We start from the raw sequence: 21,395 nt of genomic DNA on the forward strand, positions 1-21,395 counted from the left end.
ACGGCACTCGACGTAGACACTGCAACGAGAAACCCTTGCACATATCGCACCTTGGGAAGAAGAAGGCCACAACTGCAAAAATAACACTTTTGGGATAATTGAAATGTAAGATTTATAAAGGTCCAGTCAATTCAGCTTTTAATGTATTTTTATATATTTTATATATTTACATAATTTATATGTTTAATATATTTTTACATTCTTACAATGAAATTAAACTAGAAGTACCATTTTTGTACTTATGACCCTTTTATCCCCAAGGTGCGATATTCTTGATTCCTGTCAGTATGAGAATCTCCTGAGGAATACTTTTGCTAATGGGTTTACGAGTCAGACAAGGCGATGAGATAGGACACGGCTAGTATTGGCTATTGTGTGGCTATTGCTAGACTAGTGCAACCGTTGTAAGACAGATCCTCCGTCAAGGGTGAGTATCATCTGTCGTGTGTACGGCAGTTAACTGCGTGTTATTGTGGTAGAGTGATATGAGAGTTGCAGGTATGTTGGGGAGAGCACAAATACCCAGTTCTGTGCCAAAAGAAAAAAAAACATTTAAGATTAAAATCTCCAACACGACCAGGAATCGCTCCAGGGCCCTCTGAACCGAAGGCCATTATGCTTACCATTCTATCAAGGAGCCAGACAGGAAGAAAGTGACCGAAACCTTAATTAACGTACAGCTCCAATGTGAAATGGGAAGCGAAGCAAATAACACCTTCAGGACTGCTGACACCGGGGATCGAACCCGCCATCTCCCGAATGTAAGCTAACAGCTGTACGGCCTAAGGAATACAAAGTATCATCTGATCAGGGGCAAGATAGCTGACTGTCAATGTTCCAAGTCTACGAGGAAGTTCACGGAGTTGAAATCAACGGAAGTAATCGTAGAGTTAACATTGTGTCAATCGATAAGAAAACAAGTTCAGGCTTCATCATTGATCTGACATTTCACTTTGAAGCTGATGACGATCGGCTATTGCTAGTTGACTAAGAAAAAAAAGAATCACAGCGCCATCTTATAACAGAGTATGCGTGTGACATCACATATTTGGCACAAATGTTACCTTACTTACCTTATTTCATGAAGAGTACCTTTCAGATTGTTTTTTAGCAACAACTAGTCTCCTCTTTTATCTGTGCATTGAGACGTTAAACATAATTGTAAGTCAAATACTCTTGGCGATATACGCGTTCCACCCAAATATTAAAAGCGTCTTTAAATTTATTTCCATCTACCCGTTTTTGAGGAATGCAATTTATGAGCCCACGGCGAATTATTTCAAAAACTTGTACAACCTTAAAGACGTTACCCCGATAGGGCTTCTGGTGGCCTGCAGGGGAACACGAACACTACGGTACTGAAATTACAGACATGCTCTGAACATCATGATAGGCCATTGCAACATGCAAGGTGACGACCCAAGACGTACCTGTAACTGCGTCGATACAGCAGATTTTGAACATGTTGAAAAACACGGGTTGCCGCAAACAAAACAAACAAAACAGGACTGTATGTTCTCTCGTAATTCAAGACATGCTGATAGAATGCACTTTCCGATTAGATGATCCACAATCAATCAATCAATCAATCAATCAATCAATCAATCAATCAATCAATCAATCAATCAATCAATCAATCAATCAATCAATCAATCAATCAATCAATCAATCAATCAATCAATCAATCAATCAATCAATCAATCACAACTGATCTGTATTTAAGGCAGTCGCCCAGCTGGCAGATTCCCTATAAGTTGTTTATCTAGTGTTTTTTAAAATAATTTCAAAGTTTGGACAGTTATGAAACATTCCCATTGATAAATTATTCAATCCCTGACTCCTCTTCCTATAAACGAATGTTTTTACCCCAATTTGTCCTCTTGGATTCTTTTTCTTCATATTGTGATCCTTCCTACTTTTAAAAACATAGCGTAAACTCATTAACGCCAACTCTCCACTGACAAGTCGGAACATACCTCTTAGCCGAACAGCTCATCTCCTTTCTCCCAAGTCTTCCCAGCCCAAACTTAGCAAGTTATTCGTAAGGCCACTCTTTTGTCGGAAATCACTTTCTATTTTTAATAATAATGTTTTTCGAGTTCTCGTTTCGACTCTAGGAATGTTCCCGAATTGCGACAACCTGTGCTCACCTGACATTCTACAGTGCCGTTATAAACAATGCATGAGACGTAAGGCTCCACTATTTGAGCACATGCTATATCGACGCAGTTAGACGCGTGTTGCCGTGCTCACCTTGCACGTTATAATGACGTAACATGATGTTCGGAGGATGTTCTTAATTTCAATACCGTTTACTTTGTCGTATACTGTACTTTTGTGGCCGTTCCGTATTCACTGCCGGGTTATAATGCTACTTTATTGACGAAGCAACGCCTGTAATGCACGTCTCTTCCAAGTATTTTCTCGAACCCTATAATAACAATGTTATTGACTTGATGTCCCACAAACTACTTTTATGGTTTTCGGAGACGCCGAGGTGTCGGTATGTTGTCCCACAGCAGTTCCTGTGCGTGCCGGTAAATCTACCGACACAGGGGCTGACGTCTCTCCTGTGATTAGTTAATGACAATGTTGCTTGTTGTTTAGAGGGGCCTAACATCTAGGTCATCGGCCCCCCTCTGATTAATGTTACGAGAGTATGAATCTAGTTTCCTCTCCCCTTTCCAGTACTGGTAGGAGGTATGTCTGGCCTCCTGCCAGAGAATCACGCTAGACTGGACCTGGAATGTTTTGCCATTGCCACACGCTACATTCAACGAGTTTTTCTCGTATGTGCAGCAGGACACTGAAGACACTGATCAGCAAGCACCTAAATAACTTCTCCAACGTGCTCGCTACTCCGTTCCCACTCAACCACCACATGTCTCAGGGCTAGCAGTCGAGTATAGATCCATTATAGTAAGACCTAGTTTACAATAGGTATTATGCTAATTGTGAAAAAAAAATGAGAGAGAAGCGTCTCTGATGGTACGGCCACCGCTACATTCAGAATCTAGTAAAATTTATTGTCAATTCCACCCTCCATTTTGATGTCAAAGACCAACGCCCCAGAGGACGACTAAAGCAGCTCTGGGAAGTTACAATAAATTCAAGCTTGAAGATTGTTCTCTTATTTTTTATTTATCATATTTTTTTTAGTCCCGGGAGTGGCTGAGGAAATATCCTGCACATAATGAGGTAGGAAGAGGGTGAAACTCAGTGCCGGAATGTAGCCTACTCCTGTCGAATAACACCAAGGGGTCTGATCAAAGGTTTACGTCTCCATCCGATGGGCGAATCACCATCAACAGTGTCATAATTCCGTCACTCTATATCAGGGCCTCTCAGGGTGCATGCGCGTGGTGCATGCACTGTGCACGGTGCAAAAGACGACTTGGCTTGGTTGACCAGAGTGCAGACCCCCACACTCCTCGATTTGGAGCAATAGCGCTTACTTTCTCTTTCCTCACGCCTGTCTCGCTCGCTCCACCTGTCTCCCTCTGCCCCACTTGCGCCGTAGCGCTCCAAATCCGGGCTGAGTTGAGCCGGGTATAGCCGAGTAGAGCCGAGCTTAGCCGAGTAGCCCAGAGACGAAGCGTTGATTCGAGCCATGCCGAGCGGCACCGATGCACAGTGCACGCAGCTCTTGCGCCTCGATCTGCACGCGTGAGATTTTGAGCGTTTGAGAGGCACTGCTCTATATGAACACCCCGGAGAAGTTTGTAATTGAATAAAGGCTTTTGGAACGCAATGTAGTCATTATGAATTGTATCTCACAACCTTGTGATAGTACATATGTCACACCCTCGCACTGTATTCAGAAGTAAGATATATTATTATCATTTTTCGTATTATTATTATTATTATTATTATTTCAATGGTATATTTATTCTTGATATTTTAATCTGGAAGGTCTTTATACGTGATATGAGTAATTTGTTTCGTACAAGCGGATGGGAAAACAGTGCTATTTACAACTCGGAAAGTTTCCATGAGTCATGTGGAACAGCCCAAAGTCCGATGACGTGGCTTTGTTGTTATTGTCTTGGGACCCGAAAGAGGTTCGGGGCGTGGTCTCGGTATGGCAAGAGGATCTTCCAGTCGTGATTGAATGGCCATGATCAATCTAGATTTATCATGTGAGGGTAGGGGAAGCTGAGGTCTATTGAGGAAAATGGCGGAGAGGACTTGCCTCAAAACTTTTGTGGAACGTGGTTGACGTGAGATTTTGTGGAATGTGATGTATGGTACTGACCTACAAACTGTGGAGTGCTTAGGCACTTGTGGCGGCTTGGTGTCTTATATGTTTGGTGAAAGCTATGGGGTACGGTATCTCAGACTTTCCATAATTTATGGCCTGGAACAAGAAGCGTGTGTTGCTCAATGAAAGTATCTTTAAACGAAGTGTTAGAATCAGTTAACACAGAACCTTTTCTTTGTATAAAATTGAATTTTAATTACACAGACTAACCGTTTGCACAGTGTTATGATTTTCAGCGATAAAATATTCGCAAAGTCACTAAATACCTGCACATTTGTGGAAAAGTTTAAGTACTGAAAAATCAGAATAGTCTTGTATCTGAACGGAATATCTGAAGTATATCCATACCAAATTTCAGTTCAGTTGACCCATAATTTAGCCATGAATGAGTGAGAAACTAACAAACACCATCTCGTTTTAAACTATTACTCGATCTTTTGTTCAAGTAATGTATTTTTCAGGTCCATATGTTGAAATAAACCATAGTTAATAACGTGACAGTTCCTTCTGAGAATGTTGTGCAAAATTTCATGAAATTCTGCTCAGCGATTTACACGTGATGTTTCGGAAGACAGACAGACATAATTCAGTTTCTATGTAGGCAGTTTCGATGTGTTACCTGTCCTTGATGGAACTATCAGTTAGAATGTGCATGGTTGCATTTCTATCGACCTTAGTGTTGTTGTTGAGATTCTCAGGCTCATAGGTGAGAGCCTCCCCCTGTCAGCTCCTTGTCATGACGTGCTCCCTATGGTCCTGTGCAGTTTCATCTTGTTTACATTTGATCTCTCCCTTCTGGTATAAAACACTGAATATCAGGTTAACATTTAAAAAGAGAGATATTTGCAAATCATTTAAAACGTTCTCGGTATGATCTCTATAGCAACTCTCCACTGGCTTTACATTCTACTAACTACTTTTACGGTTTTCGGAGACGCCGAGGTGCCGAAATTTAGTTCCGCAGGAGTTCTTTTACGTGCCAGTAATCTACCAACGCGAGGCTGACGTATTTGAGCACCTTCAAATACCACCGCACTGAGCCAGGATCGAGCCCGTCGAGTTAGGTTCAGAAGGCCAGCGCCTCAACCGTCTGAGCCACTCAGACAGAGGTAGTTGCCCGCTCTCCGACTTATACTTTCAGATCATCTTCCCTGATGTTTCCCTTGCGTTTCACTGTATCGGAAAAGTTAGGAACAAATATTCTAAATTAGTTTTTTTTATGGTCCGCCTCCGTGGTGTAGTGGTTAGCGTGATTAGCTGCCACTCCCGGAGGTCCGGGTTCGATTCCCGGCTCTGCCACGAAATTTGAAAAGTGGTACGAGGGCTGGAACGGGGTCCACTCAGCCTCGGGAGGTCAATTGAGTAGAGGTGGGTTCGATTCCCACCTCAGCCATCCTGGAAGTGGTTTTCCGTGGTTTCCCACTTCTCCTCCAGGCAAATGCCGGGATGGTACCTAACTTAAGGCCACGGCCGCTTCCTTCCCTCTTCCTTGCCTGTCCCATCCAATCGCCCCATCCCTCCACAAGGCCCCTGTTCCGCATAGCAGGTGAGGCCGCCTGGGCGAGGTACTGGTCATTCTCCCCAGTTGTATCTCCCGACCCAAAGTCTGAAACTCCAGGACACTGCCCTTGCGGCTGAGTCCGAGGGAAAAACCGACCCTGGAGGGTAAACAGATTAAGAAGAAGAAGTTTTTTATGAGCAAGTTTCCCGTAAAGTCACCTGTGAGAGAGATACCTCGAGGTTTGTTTTAAGCCACCTATGAAGCCCCTCCTCCCTCCTGCTCAATATTTTAAGAACTTCTAGCTAAGATCCCACTCGCCCTGATCTTAAACTGAAATACTTTCATAATAAACCTACTATCCATTTCCCTTGACGCTGTAACAAGAAGACAGACAAAAATGAAACTGAACCCGGTGTAGGCTATTATTTGACCTGTTTAGTGTAAAATCCAAGCATCAGGTCAATATTTTAAAAAGTACACAGAGAAGGATGATTGCAGAACAGAGATAATGGTGAAGGTTACCTATCCAAATTTAATTTAATTTAATCGCTTACCAATGTATGGATTGCCAGTATGACAAAGCATACGATGGAAGTCATTGATTCTTATACATAAATGTAGCTAAAAAAGGCACTCAAATCAAGATTGATCCACTAACAATACAAATGAATGAAGACTGCATAAACTATTTCGCAAAATATGAAGGGAAACTTTCCGAGCAGCCTCTTGACGTAACTGTTTCTTCAGACCGAAACTTGTACCAGAGTCGGACAGCACTTTTTAGGAATGGTGCATGTACACCCTACCAGCAGCCCTGTAACTGTGGAATTATTGAGTTCGTAGAAGGTCTTAAACTAGCTTGCTGTTGGCTCGTAGATCTACTTCGTCTCTTGGTCGACTGTCATTGGCTTATCTTCGTCAGATGCAAATCATATGGTGGGGTCAATAGTGAATCCCGATCTGTTTTCTTGTCGATTGCTATGAGGTTAATTCTACGCGTGCTGCATCGGTCACCAACATCTTTATGTCACTGATCGCAGGGTGGCAGAGACACATAAATTAAGGGGAAGTACGTTGAGACATTAAATTCACAGAATTTATGTTTAGGCAACCTAAGCACTTAACAGTATTATTGTTTAACGCGAGATTAAGGTCTAGTCCCTGCACTTCATCTAGTTAGCTCAAAGAATACTTACCCTTCATGAAGGTAGGCAGCTGTGTAAGCAGTGTGTAGAAGCCCCAGTTCTCACAGAAGTGCGCCACGACGATAGCGTACACTGGCATCGAAGTAGCGAACTTCTTCCAAGGATGAACCACTTTCTGCAAATAAACTGACATGATTAATATATCATCATCATCATCATCTGTTTACCCTCCAGGTTCGGTTTTTCCCTCGGACTTAGCGAGGGATCCCACCTCTACCGCCTCAAGGGCAGTGTCCTGGAGCTTCAGACTCTTGGTCGGGGGATACAACTGGGGAGTATGACCAGTACCTCGCCCAGGCGGCCTCACCTGCTATGCTGAACAGGGGCCTTGTGGAGGGATGGGAAGATTGGAAGGGATAGGCAAGGAAGAGGGAAGGAAGCGGCCGTGGCCTTAAGTTAGGTACCATCCCGGCATTCGCCTGGAGGAGAAGTGGGAAACCACGGAAAACCACTTCCAGGATGGCTGAGGTGGGAATCGAACCCACCTCTACTCAGTTGACCTCCCGAGGCTGAGTGGACCCCGTTCCAGCCCTCGTACCACTTTTCAAATTTCGTGGCAGAGCCGGGAATCGAACCCGGGCCTCCGGGGATGGCAGCTAATCACGCTATGATTAATATATTCCATCCAAAATTGTCTCTTGTAATGGAAAATAATATTTTCATGAAAACTATCTGAAATCTGCGCCATCACCACCCATTCAGTTTACTTGATATCTTTTGACAGATCCAACGGAAGTCTTTATGAAAATGCAGTTTCGTGATATCGAAATATAATTATGAACATTTATTCAAATATTTAACGGCCATAATATAAAAGTTATCAAATTCATTTCACTGTAGTAATATACAGGCTGTAGACACTTTAGGCTATAACTGCTACAATGAAGAGTTGTGTAATAAATTCTTAGACACCAGACGAATAAATAATAACCACAGCGATGTACTTCACCTGATTTGGCAGGAACGACGTATCTATCTTCATGAAAACTAACATTACACACATACATGTTTATTATAGACGTTTATTCTTATCGGTAAGCCTCCGTGGCTCAGGCAGCAGCGTGACGGCCTCTCACCGCAGGATAAAGTGGTTCAAATCCCGGTCACTCCATGTGATATTTGTGCTGGACAAAGGGGGGCGGGACAGGTTTTTCTCCGGATACTCTGGTTATCCCTGTCATTTCATTCCAGCAACACTCTCCATTAACATTTTATTTCATATATTTATCATTGCCCCAGAGGAGTGCGACAGGCTTCGGCAGCCGGCATATTTTCTATCCTCGTCGCTAGATGGGGGCTTCATTCATTCCATTCTTGACCCGGTCGAATGACTGGACACAGGCTGTGGAATTTCAGCTTTATTCCTTCCGATATTCACTCTGAAAAACCTCTGTGAATTAGTAAAGCGCCTCTACGATTTTCTATTTTTAGCTAGCTCTGTTGCCTCGTCTAGTTCTACACCTCGTTATTGAATAATTTAAAACTGAGTCTAACAATCGTCACCTTGACCTCCGATAACTTCAGCCTCGTTCGGACTGCGCTGTCGTCGCTGCTCTGTCGCCTACTGCACAACGAAAATCCGGTGCATGTCCTGAACCTCCTTGTCTTACTGCAGGGATTTCGTCTTCGGTATCTTTCTGGGAGAAGAGGTAAGCCGATCCAAGCAGAGCAATACCACTTTGGGGACACCTTCCGAGAGAAACCTTCTCTGTATATTTTTTTTATAATTCTTAAATTCCTTGCTTGTAGCTCCTTAAGCCGCCTCCTCCCAGTGTGAATGACTCCAGCGACCTTTTCATTATTCAAAAACATGTGTTTTGAGGGTTTGTCTGTCATTCGAATATAACATATTCCCACTTTTTTAAGTAGAGCTTTTAAGTTTTTTATAGTTCTTTTACAAGTAGGTCTACATTATAGTGTTTATACTGCTTCGTGCTTCGACGTACTGAAAAAAACTGAAGAACTTATTTAACAGAATCGGCACTGAAACATAAAGGCTTCTTTCTTAGCAAAAAATGGTAAAATTTATTTATTTATTTATTTATTTATTTATTTATTTATTTATTTTATTTATTTAAATTGACATTAAGAGATCCGTTTGGCCCCACTGTGCGATGGTTATCATGTCGGTTCTTTCGCAGAAAAATGAAATCAGGAGGGCAAATATTCATTAATAGGAAGAGAAATTAGAGAAAGGAATAATTTATCAAGGGATATGTTCGATTAACTTCCAAGTACTTTAAAGGCATTTAAGAAAAGGGTAGATAAAAAGTGCTAGGAAATCTGCCAACTGAGTGACAGTCCTAAACGCAGATCAATGATTAATTGATTTTTTCATTGATTGATAACTTGTTACAATAACAGTCGTTTAGTTATAATTAGTTATGTTATGTTCCTATTTTTGATATGTTTAGTTATGTTCCTTGTGCACGCTCGAGTAAAATTTCCGTCAGCTGCAAGTTTCCTTTCTTCATGAAGCGTAAATGCAAGTTGCGAGATAAGCTTCGTTCCCTATTTCCATAACGTGACCCTGAAAACAAGTAAGAAAGAGACCAGTTCTCCGTGAACATGGCCTATTATTCCAGATCATTTTGCGCGCATTTATACATTGACTGAGCAAATGTCATGGGATAGCGGAACACTGATGCGCAGGTGTGTTGTCTGCGCACCACACGCCCCCTGTGCCAGCGGCTGTTGTATAGGAGACCTTGTGACCAGTGGCTGTGCACGTGACAGGTGTTAACATGGAACGTCCTCGTGAGCTGACACCGTTCGAACGGGGTATGGTGGTCGGTGCCCGACGGATGGGAAGTGCGATTTCGGAAGTGGTGCGGGAATTCGGCTTCAAACGATCATCCGTGTCCAGGGTGTATCGTGAATGGTTGAATGCGGGTGTCACCGTTAACAACAGACGAACGACCGGCCGTCCAGCCACCCTCGATGACCGTGACCGGCGACATCTGAGACGGATTCTCAATAGTGACAGACGGGCAACCGTGCAACAAATCACGGCTCAATTCAACACAGGCCGTGCTAGACACGTCTCCCAGTGGACATTCCGTAGGAACATGGGTTCTATGGGGTATGGGAGCCGGCGCCGCACAGGGGTGCCACTGTTAACCCAACGTCATCGGGCACAACGACGCGCATTTGTCGCCACTCACCAGGGATGGACACTGGAACAATGGCGTAACGTCATATGGTCGGACGAATCACGATTTTAACTGTACCATGCCGATGGGAGGCACCGTGTATGGCGCAGACCCAATGAAGCGATGGATCCCGCCTGCCTCGAAGGTGTGGTCCAGGGCGCTGGTGTCTCTGTTATGGTCTGGCGTGCATTCTCCTGGTATGGAATGGGCCCTCTAGTTGTTCTGGAAAAGACTTTGAATGGTACGCGGTATGTTGAGCTGCTCGGAGACCATCTTCACCCATTTTTGGCCTTCCAGCGCCCAGACGTTTCTGCGGTGTTTCAAGATGATAACGCGTCGCCACATCGCTCCCACGTCGCCCGGGAATGGTTCTAGGAACATGCAGCGGAGGTCCAACGACTGTCATAGCCATCCAGGAGCCCCGATATGAACCCTATCGAACATATCTGGGATGTCCTGGAACGCAGGCTCCGTGCCATGGATCCTGTACCCACGAACAGACCAGCATTGGCGGCCGCTCTGCAAACGATTTGGTGTCAGCTGCGTCCAGAGGACTACCAGGGACTTGTCGACTCACTTCCACGGCGTCTCACTGCAGTTCGCAGGGCCAGAGGAGGCCCCACACGCTATTAGGTGACTATCCCATGACATTTGCTAAGTCAGTGTATTACTACAATATTACTTATTAGAACCATTTACCACCATGGATAATGTACAAGTGTTGAATGAAATAACAGAAAGAAGTAACGAGTTCTATCTTCCCCTCTGTCATGGTTTCATAGATTCTGAGAAAGCACTTGACTCAGTATCTAGCAAGTTCGGATCGGAGGCACTCTAGGTATTCAAAAACCGTATATCAAACTGCTGAAAACCATTCTTTATTCTACTATGCCTTCAGTGATTAGATAGTACAAGATTTAAAATTTAAAAAGGGAATAGGCAAAATTATTTTCCATTGCATTGGGATAAGTACTTGAATCCCTCAGATGATGGAAGTGCGCATAAAAATAAATGAAATATATCTCGATCACCTTCGTTTTTCTGACGACACTGTATTTATTTCAGTAAATGCAGACGATATACAGAAGAGAATGCTAGAACTCAAACAGAAAAGTGGAGAACTTGCTCTAAAAATTAATCTGGACAAGACAAAAAGTTTTATTCAATTTGCATTATTCTAGGAAATATATGAAAAATTCAGTTTTTATAGATTCACATGATCGTATGTATGTCTAGGCCAGTTGAAGTATTCAGACGGGGGCTTTACAAACGAGATAAGTAGAAGAGTCAAGTCAGCATGGAGCTCATTTGGAAGGATGTATATTATCAACAAAAGAAATCTACCACAAAGCTTAAAAAGAACAGTAATTTATCAGTGCGCCGTGAACTTTTTCTCACTCGCGTAATTTAAGTCTTCCCCCGATGCAAAGAAAAAAACCTACTTTACTCACGAGTTGCATCAAGACCGACTCCAATCCTCAGACCTTAATGCTACTCTCGATCGTCCCATGATGGCGAATCAAGTAGCCGGGGAGGATCTGTAATCATACGCAGTAATGAGAGAATGTGTTTGGTTTGATCGTGTTGTGGGCCACGTTCTAACGACGGCAATGTCTCTCATACAACTTTATAAGGAATAAAACATTAAGGGAGAAGTGCATTCGGAATACACATCGTGACTATTTTGAAGTCGATGACAAAGTAGTACTGTCCACATATGATTTTGAGAATAAGTCTGAGGTTAGGGAAGACATTTCTTCCTAATTCTTCATGATGAACATTTTCGTATTCCTCAAAAAACAGTCATTTAGATAGATGATAATAATATGGCGGTGTTCCGTCAGTGTCTACAGAGGGGCCCAGAAAACTGTAGACAGCGGGCTGAGTGGCTCAGACGATTGAGGCGTTGGGCTTCTGACCCCAACTTGGCAGGTTCGATCCTGGCTCAGTTTGATGGTATTTGAAGGTGCTCAAATACGTCAGCCTCATGTCGGTATATTTACTGGCACGTGAAAGAACTCCTGAGGGGCTAAATTCTGGCACCTCGGCGTCTCAGGAAACCGTAAAAGTAGTTAGTGGGACGTAAAACAAATAACATTATTGTTATTAAATGTAGACACTCTTTGATAGTTAATATCTTAGGAAGAAAATGACATAACGTTGCAATTCTTGCACGGTAGCGTAGTCCATTGTTTTCTCAAGTGATGCTGAAGGTCACGTGAATTGCGCGACAATATTGGCTCGCGTTTTCCAGCAGATGGCAGTGCAGCAATGAATGAAGAGGTTTTTTTTTTTTTTTTTTTTTTTTTTTTTTTTTTTTTTTTTTTTTTTTTTTTGCTAGTTGCTTTACGTCGCACCGACACAGGTAGGTCTTATGGCGACGATGGGACAGGAGAGGGCTAGGAGTGGGAAGGAAGCGGCTGTGGCCTTAATTAAGGTACAGCCCCAGCATTTGCCTGGTGTAAAATTGGGAAACCACGGAAAACCATTTTCAGGGCTGCCGACAGTGGGGTTCGAACCTAAATGAATGAAGTAAGATTGTCGTTTGAGCAAGGCAAGGCCGTATTGAAGTGGTACTGGAAGTACGGAAACATAATGGAGGTACAACGGCAATGACGTAATGTGTACGGAACTCAGCCATCAACACGTACAACAATTTATCATATTCGAGATAAATTTGAAGCCGACGGCACTGTTCAGGATGTGCATAAGAAAAGGTGTGATCGACCAAAAACATCAACAAGTCCAGCTTCCAACGCTGCTGTGTTGCAACATTTTACTAGGTCACCTCACAGATCTGTGAAGCAGGGTGAACGTGAAAGCGGGGTAAGCCGAGCAACCATACGACGAATTCTGAAGGCTCTAAAGTGGAAAATGTACATTCCAAGATCGCTGCACGTTATGAACGAGGTCGATCCGGATCGAAGGATGGAGTACTGCGAGTGGTTTGAAGGCATGCTCCGCGAGGATGAATGGTTTGCAGGGGTGGTTATCTGGTCTGACGAGGCGCAATTCCAACTGAACGGTACTGTAAACCCCACAACTGCGAGTACTGGACTCCTGAAAATCCTCACTTGCACGTGGACAAACGTTAATCTACCCGGTGTTAATGTGTGGTGTGGTCTGTCACTGCGCGGTTTGATTGGCCCATTCTTCTTTGAAGGTACCGTAACTGGTGAGGTGTATCTTCATATGCTGCAGACATCGATTTTAGCTGCCATCCGAGAGGTGTTTGGAAATGAAAAAAATTATCTATAATAAGATGGCACTCCACCTCACTACCACAGAAATGTCAGAGCCTACTTGAATGAAAATCTTCCTGGACGATGGGTAGGTCGAAGAGGAGCTGTTGAGTACCCACCACAGTCTCCAGACCTTACACCTCTTGACTTCTACCTATGGGGGACCTTGAAAAATGTTTATCGACAGAAGCCAGCTACACTGAAAGAGCTACGAGAAACAATCGAGGCGTCCTGTGCGGGTATCACACCGCCAACACTGACAGCCGTAGTTCGGTCAGCAGTTCAGTAGCATCGACGTTGTTTGGCTGCTAATGGGGGTCACTTTGACCACATAAAATAACCTTTCCCCCGTGCAAGAACTGTAACGGTATGTAATTTTTCCCCCATTGATATTGACTATCAAATAGTGTCTACATTTTTCTGGACCCCTCTGTATTTGCTTCAAAGTGTTGAGTGATTCAGATGCAAGTGTATTTTCAAGAATCTGTGCTTGGCTGAGGAAATGTTTGGTTGGATCTTGGAGTATAATAAAACCTATAAGTGTGACAGATGGAGCAGTCTGTACACTGTTACACAGAAGAAGTAGTGATCGAGTGACTAGCTGGGTTTTTGTAACCCAGCGTTTAAACCCACCGTTTTACAGTACCAACACCTTCAGATTCATGCTGTGGTTATCTGTTATCAAGTAGACTACACCAAACTGAAGCTTGCCCATATAGGTTAAATACATCAATGTTTAGAGTCAATATAGATTTTTCACCCACGTTCTTCAATGGTTAAAGTCCTATTATATCTTAAGTGTGTGAACGTTTCATTACTAAGTTTAGCATCATTGTGTGAGGTGCTGCTATGCCATATGTCAACATAATGTTACCATCGGTTAGCATAATCATTTCGGGTGTACTTCGCTTTCATTGGGGGCTGAACATTAGAAATTTTTTACCACTTCGAAGTCCGGCTCCATAGCTAAATTGTTAGCGTGCTGGCATTTGCTCACAGGGGTCCCGAATTCGATTCCCGGCAGGGTCGGGAATTTTAACCATAATTATTTAATTTCGCTGGCACTCGGGCTGGGTGTATGTGTCGTCTTCATCACCATTTCATCCTCATCACAAGGCGCAGGTCGCCTTCGGGAGTCAAATAAAAGACCTGCATCTGGCGAGCCAAACTTGTCCTCGGACACTCCCGGCACTAAAAGCCATACGCCATTTTATTTTACCACTTCGAAACTAAGGCAACAAGTTAAGTTTCAGAGTTCTCAGGAGAGTGAACAAATTGAGGAATTTCGCATCTTAATTTATTTTTAAACATTCAAAATGATGTTATAAATCTTATTTTAACAGTTTTATCAAGTTTCTTCCATCTATGCAGTAAAGTAAAATCTGAGATAAAATGTTATTTCACTAAGTGAAATTTCAAAATAATCAGCTTCTTGTTCTCGTTTAGCCAACGGCCGTAGCCGTGTTGAAACACCGGATCCCCTGAGATCTCCAAAGTTAAGCAACATTGGGCGTGGTCAGGAGTTGGATGGGTTGCCACGCGCTGTTGGTGGGGGGTAAGGGAATGGAGGGGCGGAAAGGAACTGGCCACCTTACCGCACGTAAACTCCGGCTCAGGAACACCTCTGCGGAGGTTCGGACCAGCCTTCGGGCAGTATAACCCTTACCTTATTTGTTCTCGTTTGCTGTGGGGCTGTCCATCTGTTCTAGTAGAATATATGTGATGAATAGTTGTTCGCGAAGCGTTTTCATAGGTGCTGCAGTAATTTTCCCTATGGCGTTACATTTATCATGTTAAATTACCGCCGCTGGTATAATATGTACGTGATATTTTCGTGTTAGCCAATATCGGGAATCTGACTACTTCAGCCGCCATTCTTTTTCATATTACGGTCTGAGTACTGGAGTTGGTCTTTGCCTGCATAAATAACTAACGTGTGCCACTGACCTTGCCGTTACTGCTTTTCCCCAATGAATCCTGAATGTACTTCAACTCTTCTGGAGTTATTTTGGGATCCTTCTCTGGACTCTCTGCTACTACCATCCACCAAACCGCAAACCAGACAAGACAGATGGTACCTGGAATTCCAAACCAAACATTTCAGCATGTTATTTTCTCTTCATTACACCGCATGACCGCCACCGAAGCAGACAAAACAGTTCACTTAACAATTTGATATACTACATACTGAATACTCCTTCAATAAAACACGTCATGAACATCACACAAGTTATACAATTCAAGTACCTAGGTGAAATTATTGGAAACACTGTCATCGAAAGAACAGCTTACAAAACAAGTGCAGAAAAATTGCATGAAGCCTACACAATCACCTGGAATATGTAGAACAAGAAATCGCTATCCACCAAAGCCAAACTTCGTGACTACCACACATTCGTTCTTACAGAAGCACTCTAGGTAACGGAGACGTCATCATTAACTACCAACGTCAAGGACATCGAGAAAATAGAACAACAGATACTGAGGAAAGTATTTGGACCCAGGATTCTAGATGGTACCTAGATACGCAAAAACTCAGAAGAACTGTATTCCCTGACTGAACGATTCACTTCACTTGCACGGTAAAGACGCATGAAATTCTACTGTCATATTCATATAGCACCAATGGACGACTCTCACTTGACCAAGAAAATCTTCCATACAATCAACAGAACCCAACAATCCAAAATACGCTGGTTGGCAGACAACAAAGTGACCTCATAGAAATCGATATTGACCGATTGGTAACTACACAGAATACATGTAGGCAGAAAATCAATACACATAACTTCATACCCAAGAACCCAACAGGAAGGAATTTGAAACTCAAAACCGCACGGATGCAAGAAAGAAAACAGTCCTAAAGTGAAACAGATGGGGAAGTTTTGGGAAGGAGGATAAGAAGAACAAGAAAACCGGTTCTACGTAATGGTTCTACGTGCTCTTTATGGGCGAAACGCAATATAATAATAATAATAATAATAGGACGGAGTGGGTTGTTATAGGCAACCAAAGGCATTTTTGTCGACAATCGGGCCGAAGTGAGAATTGGCAGCAGAATGAATTTTATGGTTGAAAGTAGTTACCCTTAAGGCTTGACGTTCACTAAACCAACTATCGAAAATGGGTAATCTAAGTCTAGTGATAGCCAATGTCTTGATTGCAGCATACGCCACTGGTTTTTGCCAGCCAATCATGATAGATCCTCTTGTCAAGACCATGCCCTGAACTACTTCTTGCTCCCAAGACACAAACAAACTCTCGGGTGTTTTACATGAGTCATAGAACTTTCTCAGTACAACAACAAGCTCAACTCATCAGACTGGGATGACCGCATGAGTCATACAAATTACCAGAGTCCAATATAGCAATGTTTTCCCAGTACAAAACACATTACTCATACAACATATGTGGATACCTTCCAGCTTACAAAGATTAATGACAAAATATACAAATGAAATAATAATAATAATAATAATAATAATGATAATAATAATAAAAAAATCGAATACTGACAATAATATCTCTAACTTCTACACACAGTGCGAGGGTGTGATATATGTACTATCACAGTATGTATGTATGTATGTATGTATGTATGTATGTATGTATGTATGTATGTATGTATGTATGTATGTATGTATGTATGTATGTATGTATGTATGTATGTATGTATGTATGTATGTATGTATGTATGTATGTATGTATGTATGTATGTATGTATGTATGTATGTATGTATGTATGTATGTATGTATGTATGTATGTATGTATGTATGTATGTATGTATGTATGTATGTATGTATGTATGTATGTATGTATGTATGTATGTATGTATGTATGTATGTATGTATGTATGTATGTATGTATGTATGTATGTATGTATGTATGTATGTATGTATGTATGTATGTATGTATGTATGTATGTATGTATGTATGTATGTATGTATGTATGTATGTATGTATGTATGTATGTATGTATGTATGTATGTATGTATGTATGTATGTATGTATGTATGTATGTATGTATGTATGTATGTATGTATGTATGTATGTATGTATGTATGTATGTATGTATGTATGTATGTATGTATGTATGTATGTATGTATGTATGTATGTATGTATGTATGTATGTATGTATGTATGTATGTATGTATGTATGTATGTATGTATGTATGTATGTATGTATGTATGTATGTATGTATGTATGTATGTATGTATGTATGTATGTATGTATGTATGTATGTATGTATGTATGTATGTATGTATGTATGTATGTATGTATGTATGTTCCAGCATACCTCTCAACCAAACTTGGTACTGGTATATACATGACTATCTGAAAAAAATGCGGGGTATAAGACACTCCTAGCACCACAGGGAGTGGGGCAGGGCGCGACATCTAACAGTCAGCGGGCAAAATCTTGGTTTTCTTAACCGGATCCACTACTTTTCATACCAATAGCTCCTCAGTGTTGGGCTGTCGAAGTTGTAAGAACCTCCCTCTGTGGGTGGAGGTAGTAGAATACATCCAAGGTATCCCCAGCCTGCCGCAATGGGCAACTGAAATGGATACCAGGAGTTCTCAGTATTGGAGCGTAGGTTGGTGACCACGATTTCCGGAGCTAAGTCTTCCAGTTACTTGTGTAAATCTTCTAACTTTCATCTTTCTTATATGAACTCCCTTGGTCAGCTTTTGTTCCTTTCTGACCCCGATTTCATATTTCATATTTCATATTTCATATTTGCTACCTGGCATTCAGTCAACTTAGGTCTCTTAAAACAACACTAATTTCACCACATTCGCCTTTGTAGTGTGACGGCTAACGCTATTAGCTGCCGTCCTTGGGATCCCGGGTTCGATTTGCGGTATTGCCAGGTATTTAAGTAATGGTACATGCTGCTCACCTACTGTACATTGGGGCTGTACCTGAAAAGAGCTGCACCCCATCGGGACGATTTAGGATGTGTATTATCCCAGAAAAGTTGAATCAAGTTGCAGCAATCCTTAGGTCCGTATTCACCAACGCGAGTAAAAGCTTTTACCTTGGGCTGATGACCTTCGATGTTAGGCCCCTTAAAACAACAAGCAAGCTTTTATCTTAGTTTGAAGCTAAGAAAACCGAGATAACAGTTACATTTGTATTCACCGACATTATCTTGGATAACGGGTTATTATTTCGGAGACAGGTTGGCCGGTAAAACAAGAAATCTAAGCTAATAAATAGCCTTTCAAGATGGCAGCTCATAGACGGCTGGAATATCTAAATGAAGTCGAAAATCACAGCGATAAGGAATATAACCAAGATTATGCAATCAAACGTCCTAGGTGGATAAAAAAGAACGCACTACATACTTTAAGGACTACGATGACAATGATTTTGAAACACGTTTTGGGTTATCTGAAGTTTCGACAATATCCATGATCGAACATAACCTGGAATTCCCAACACATAGGTCGGTCTAAAATGAATTCTTGATTATAACTTTATCTTGCATGGTACATGAGTGGAAGATCTTTTAATGAAGAACTAAGGAATTTTGCCTTTTTTTGTGAAATATATAATATAATATAATATAATATAATATAATATAATATAATATAATATAATATAATATAATATAATATAATATAATATAATATAATATAATATAATATAATATAATATGTAAGCTATAACTTGTTTTCTTATTCTCTACGATGCTAATGCTTTCTGCTACCAAATGCAATAATTCCTTCTGTTGGAATGTCCTATTAGGCTACTTTCTTCGTCTGTGGTCGATGGCGGACATATTTTATTATAAATTATTTGCAAACACCGAACGTAATTAAAACTTGTTTACAATTCAATAAGGGCGGTATTACGCAGTCATTTGTTTTCCGTGCGTCAGTATGAAAAAAATTATGGTTCAAATTCAGTTTGAAACGATAACTTAGTTTTGGCAAATCGTGATAATAAATGATGTGGTGAATACAGAAGTGAGCGTTATCGGATGTAATGATATTATCCGAGTTTTGAAAATGTAAGATAACAACAGAAGTAAGAGAAAACGGGCCTAAGGCAGTGAGCTTACAGTTACGATCAACGGTATTATCTAACGAAGAACTCATCTCCGGGACGAGAATACCTTTGTATCGACCTGATATTCAGTTAATTATTCACACGCTTCGTGCCGAATTTAAAACCAGAATTGGGACATCACCTGTTTCAAACCAACTTTGCTGTACAAGAATGAAAGCTAGGTGGACTCAGGATATCTTATTCAGAAGTAACAGATATGGAGTACAATGGAAGGAAGGTACTTGGAATAAGGAGATAAAGGTTAAGATAGGAACATTGATGGATGAAACTATACACATAAACCTGCTTCGGTAGTGGGGTCATGTAAGGCAAATGCTGGAGGATAGGTTAATCAAGAGAATACTGGAATTGGTAATGTAGGGCAAGATAAGTAGAGCGAGACCAAAATGAGGGTTGGTAAACTCGTATTTTAATGATTTAACGATAAGAGGTGTTGAACTAAATGAGGCCACAGGGTTAGTTGCAAATAGAGGATTGTGGAGACGCCAAGTTCATTCACAGAGGCTTGTAGACTGAATGCTGAAAGGTGTACGTGCAATGACGATGTATAATACTGTAATAATAATAATAATAATAATAATAATAATAATAATAATAATAATAATAATAATAATAATAGAAGAAGCAGTAGAAGAAGAACTACTGACTGTCTAAGCCGACTTCGGTGTCGAAATTTTGACAGTGGGTGTTTTTATGGGGACTGGAAGCGAACGTCACGAGGTGTGTATTTAATTCTCTCCGACATCAACCAAATCCAAACCACACCCCTTGACGCAACAGCCCCGAAAATCCTTGGCCCAGCAAGCGACCAGTCCTCGGCCCGAAGGCCTGCAGATTATGAGGCATATTGTGATCACCACGACGAATCCTCTCGGCCGTTATTTTTGGCTTTCTGGACGGTAGCCGCTATCTCACCGTCAGATAGCTCCTCAACTGTAATTTCGTAGGCTGAGTGGACCTCAAACCAGCCCCCAGATATAGGTAAAAATCCCGACCTAGCCAGGAATCAAACTCGGGGCCTCCGGATAAGCGGCGCGGCCGGCGGCCGGCACCTCCGACATCAGTCGGGATTAAAAGTATCATTTCGGAAAGAGAAGGCTGGCAACGACTAACTAACTGCACCACCGAGGTCGGCAGATAAAAACTATCTAGGACGGAAGTTACGAAATGCATCTTTCTTCTAAATGAAAATGACCGCCATGGTACTAACCTCATTTGACCCTGGTCTACTGACCACCAGGATTCAGTGTCGTGTGGCTAGCTCAATGAATCACGTCGCCGTTAATATCATTTCTCATTTCAATGTGCTTGCTACTTCATTGCACCAGATAGCTCCCCTATTGTCCTCACTAGCCTGAGCGACCCTTCCAGTTTAAAACTCACTGGGCGATGGCAGTTCGTCCTGAACTGTGACCTACTTCGCTAAGCCCTCTTCAGTGGCACAAACAGCTAGTTAAAGACAACTATTGCCCAGCCAGATTATCAACAGGTATTTGAGTAACATGTAGTCAGCGTATTGCCTGCTTCTCATACCATATAGCTCCTTAGTGTTGGTCTACCGAGGCTGTAAGAACCTCCCTCTGTGGGTGGAGGCGGTGGAATACACCCAAGCCTGTCACAATGGGCGATTAAAAGGAAGACCAGGGGCTCTCAACATGGGAGCGTAGTTTGGCGACCACGATTTCCTGAGCTAAGTCTTCCACTTCCTTGTGTCAATCTTCTCTCTTTCATCTTTCTTATATGAACTCCCTTTATCAAATTTTGTTCCTTTCTGATCCGGATGGTATTAGGTACGCGAGACCTATGAAGTCTTTTCATTTTCATGCCTTTCGTAGCCTCTCCCTATCTTATGCCTTCATTCTTCGAAGGATTGTACATCTTCCCTTTTTCTTAAATTAATCTTAACTGAGCCCAGTGGTACTTGAAAGAAATTTGAAATTAGCCATCCGTTC

The 21,395-nt window shown here is 41.9% G+C and overlaps 1 protein-coding gene across 1 annotated transcript in view; it reads right to left on the minus strand.

Annotated features, from left to right (window-relative positions):
- LOC136868451 (vesicular glutamate transporter 2) overlaps window positions 1-21,395 on the minus strand; it is a 169,297-nt gene that overhangs the window by 19,089 nt on the left and 128,813 nt on the right. Inside the window, exons 5-6 of the mRNA XM_067144775.2 lie at window positions 15,309-15,439; window positions 6,959-7,082 (exon numbers count right to left, since the gene is read on the minus strand). Coding sequence (XP_067000876.2) covers window positions 6,959-7,082; window positions 15,309-15,439 — 255 coding nt within the window. The remainder of the gene's footprint in view (window positions 1-6,958; window positions 7,083-15,308; window positions 15,440-21,395) is intronic.

This window comes from Anabrus simplex, chromosome 1, assembly GCF_040414725.1.
Source record: "Anabrus simplex isolate iqAnaSimp1 chromosome 1, ASM4041472v1, whole genome shotgun sequence".
In the NCBI taxonomy this organism is placed as follows: domain Eukaryota; kingdom Metazoa; phylum Arthropoda; class Insecta; order Orthoptera; family Tettigoniidae; genus Anabrus; species Anabrus simplex.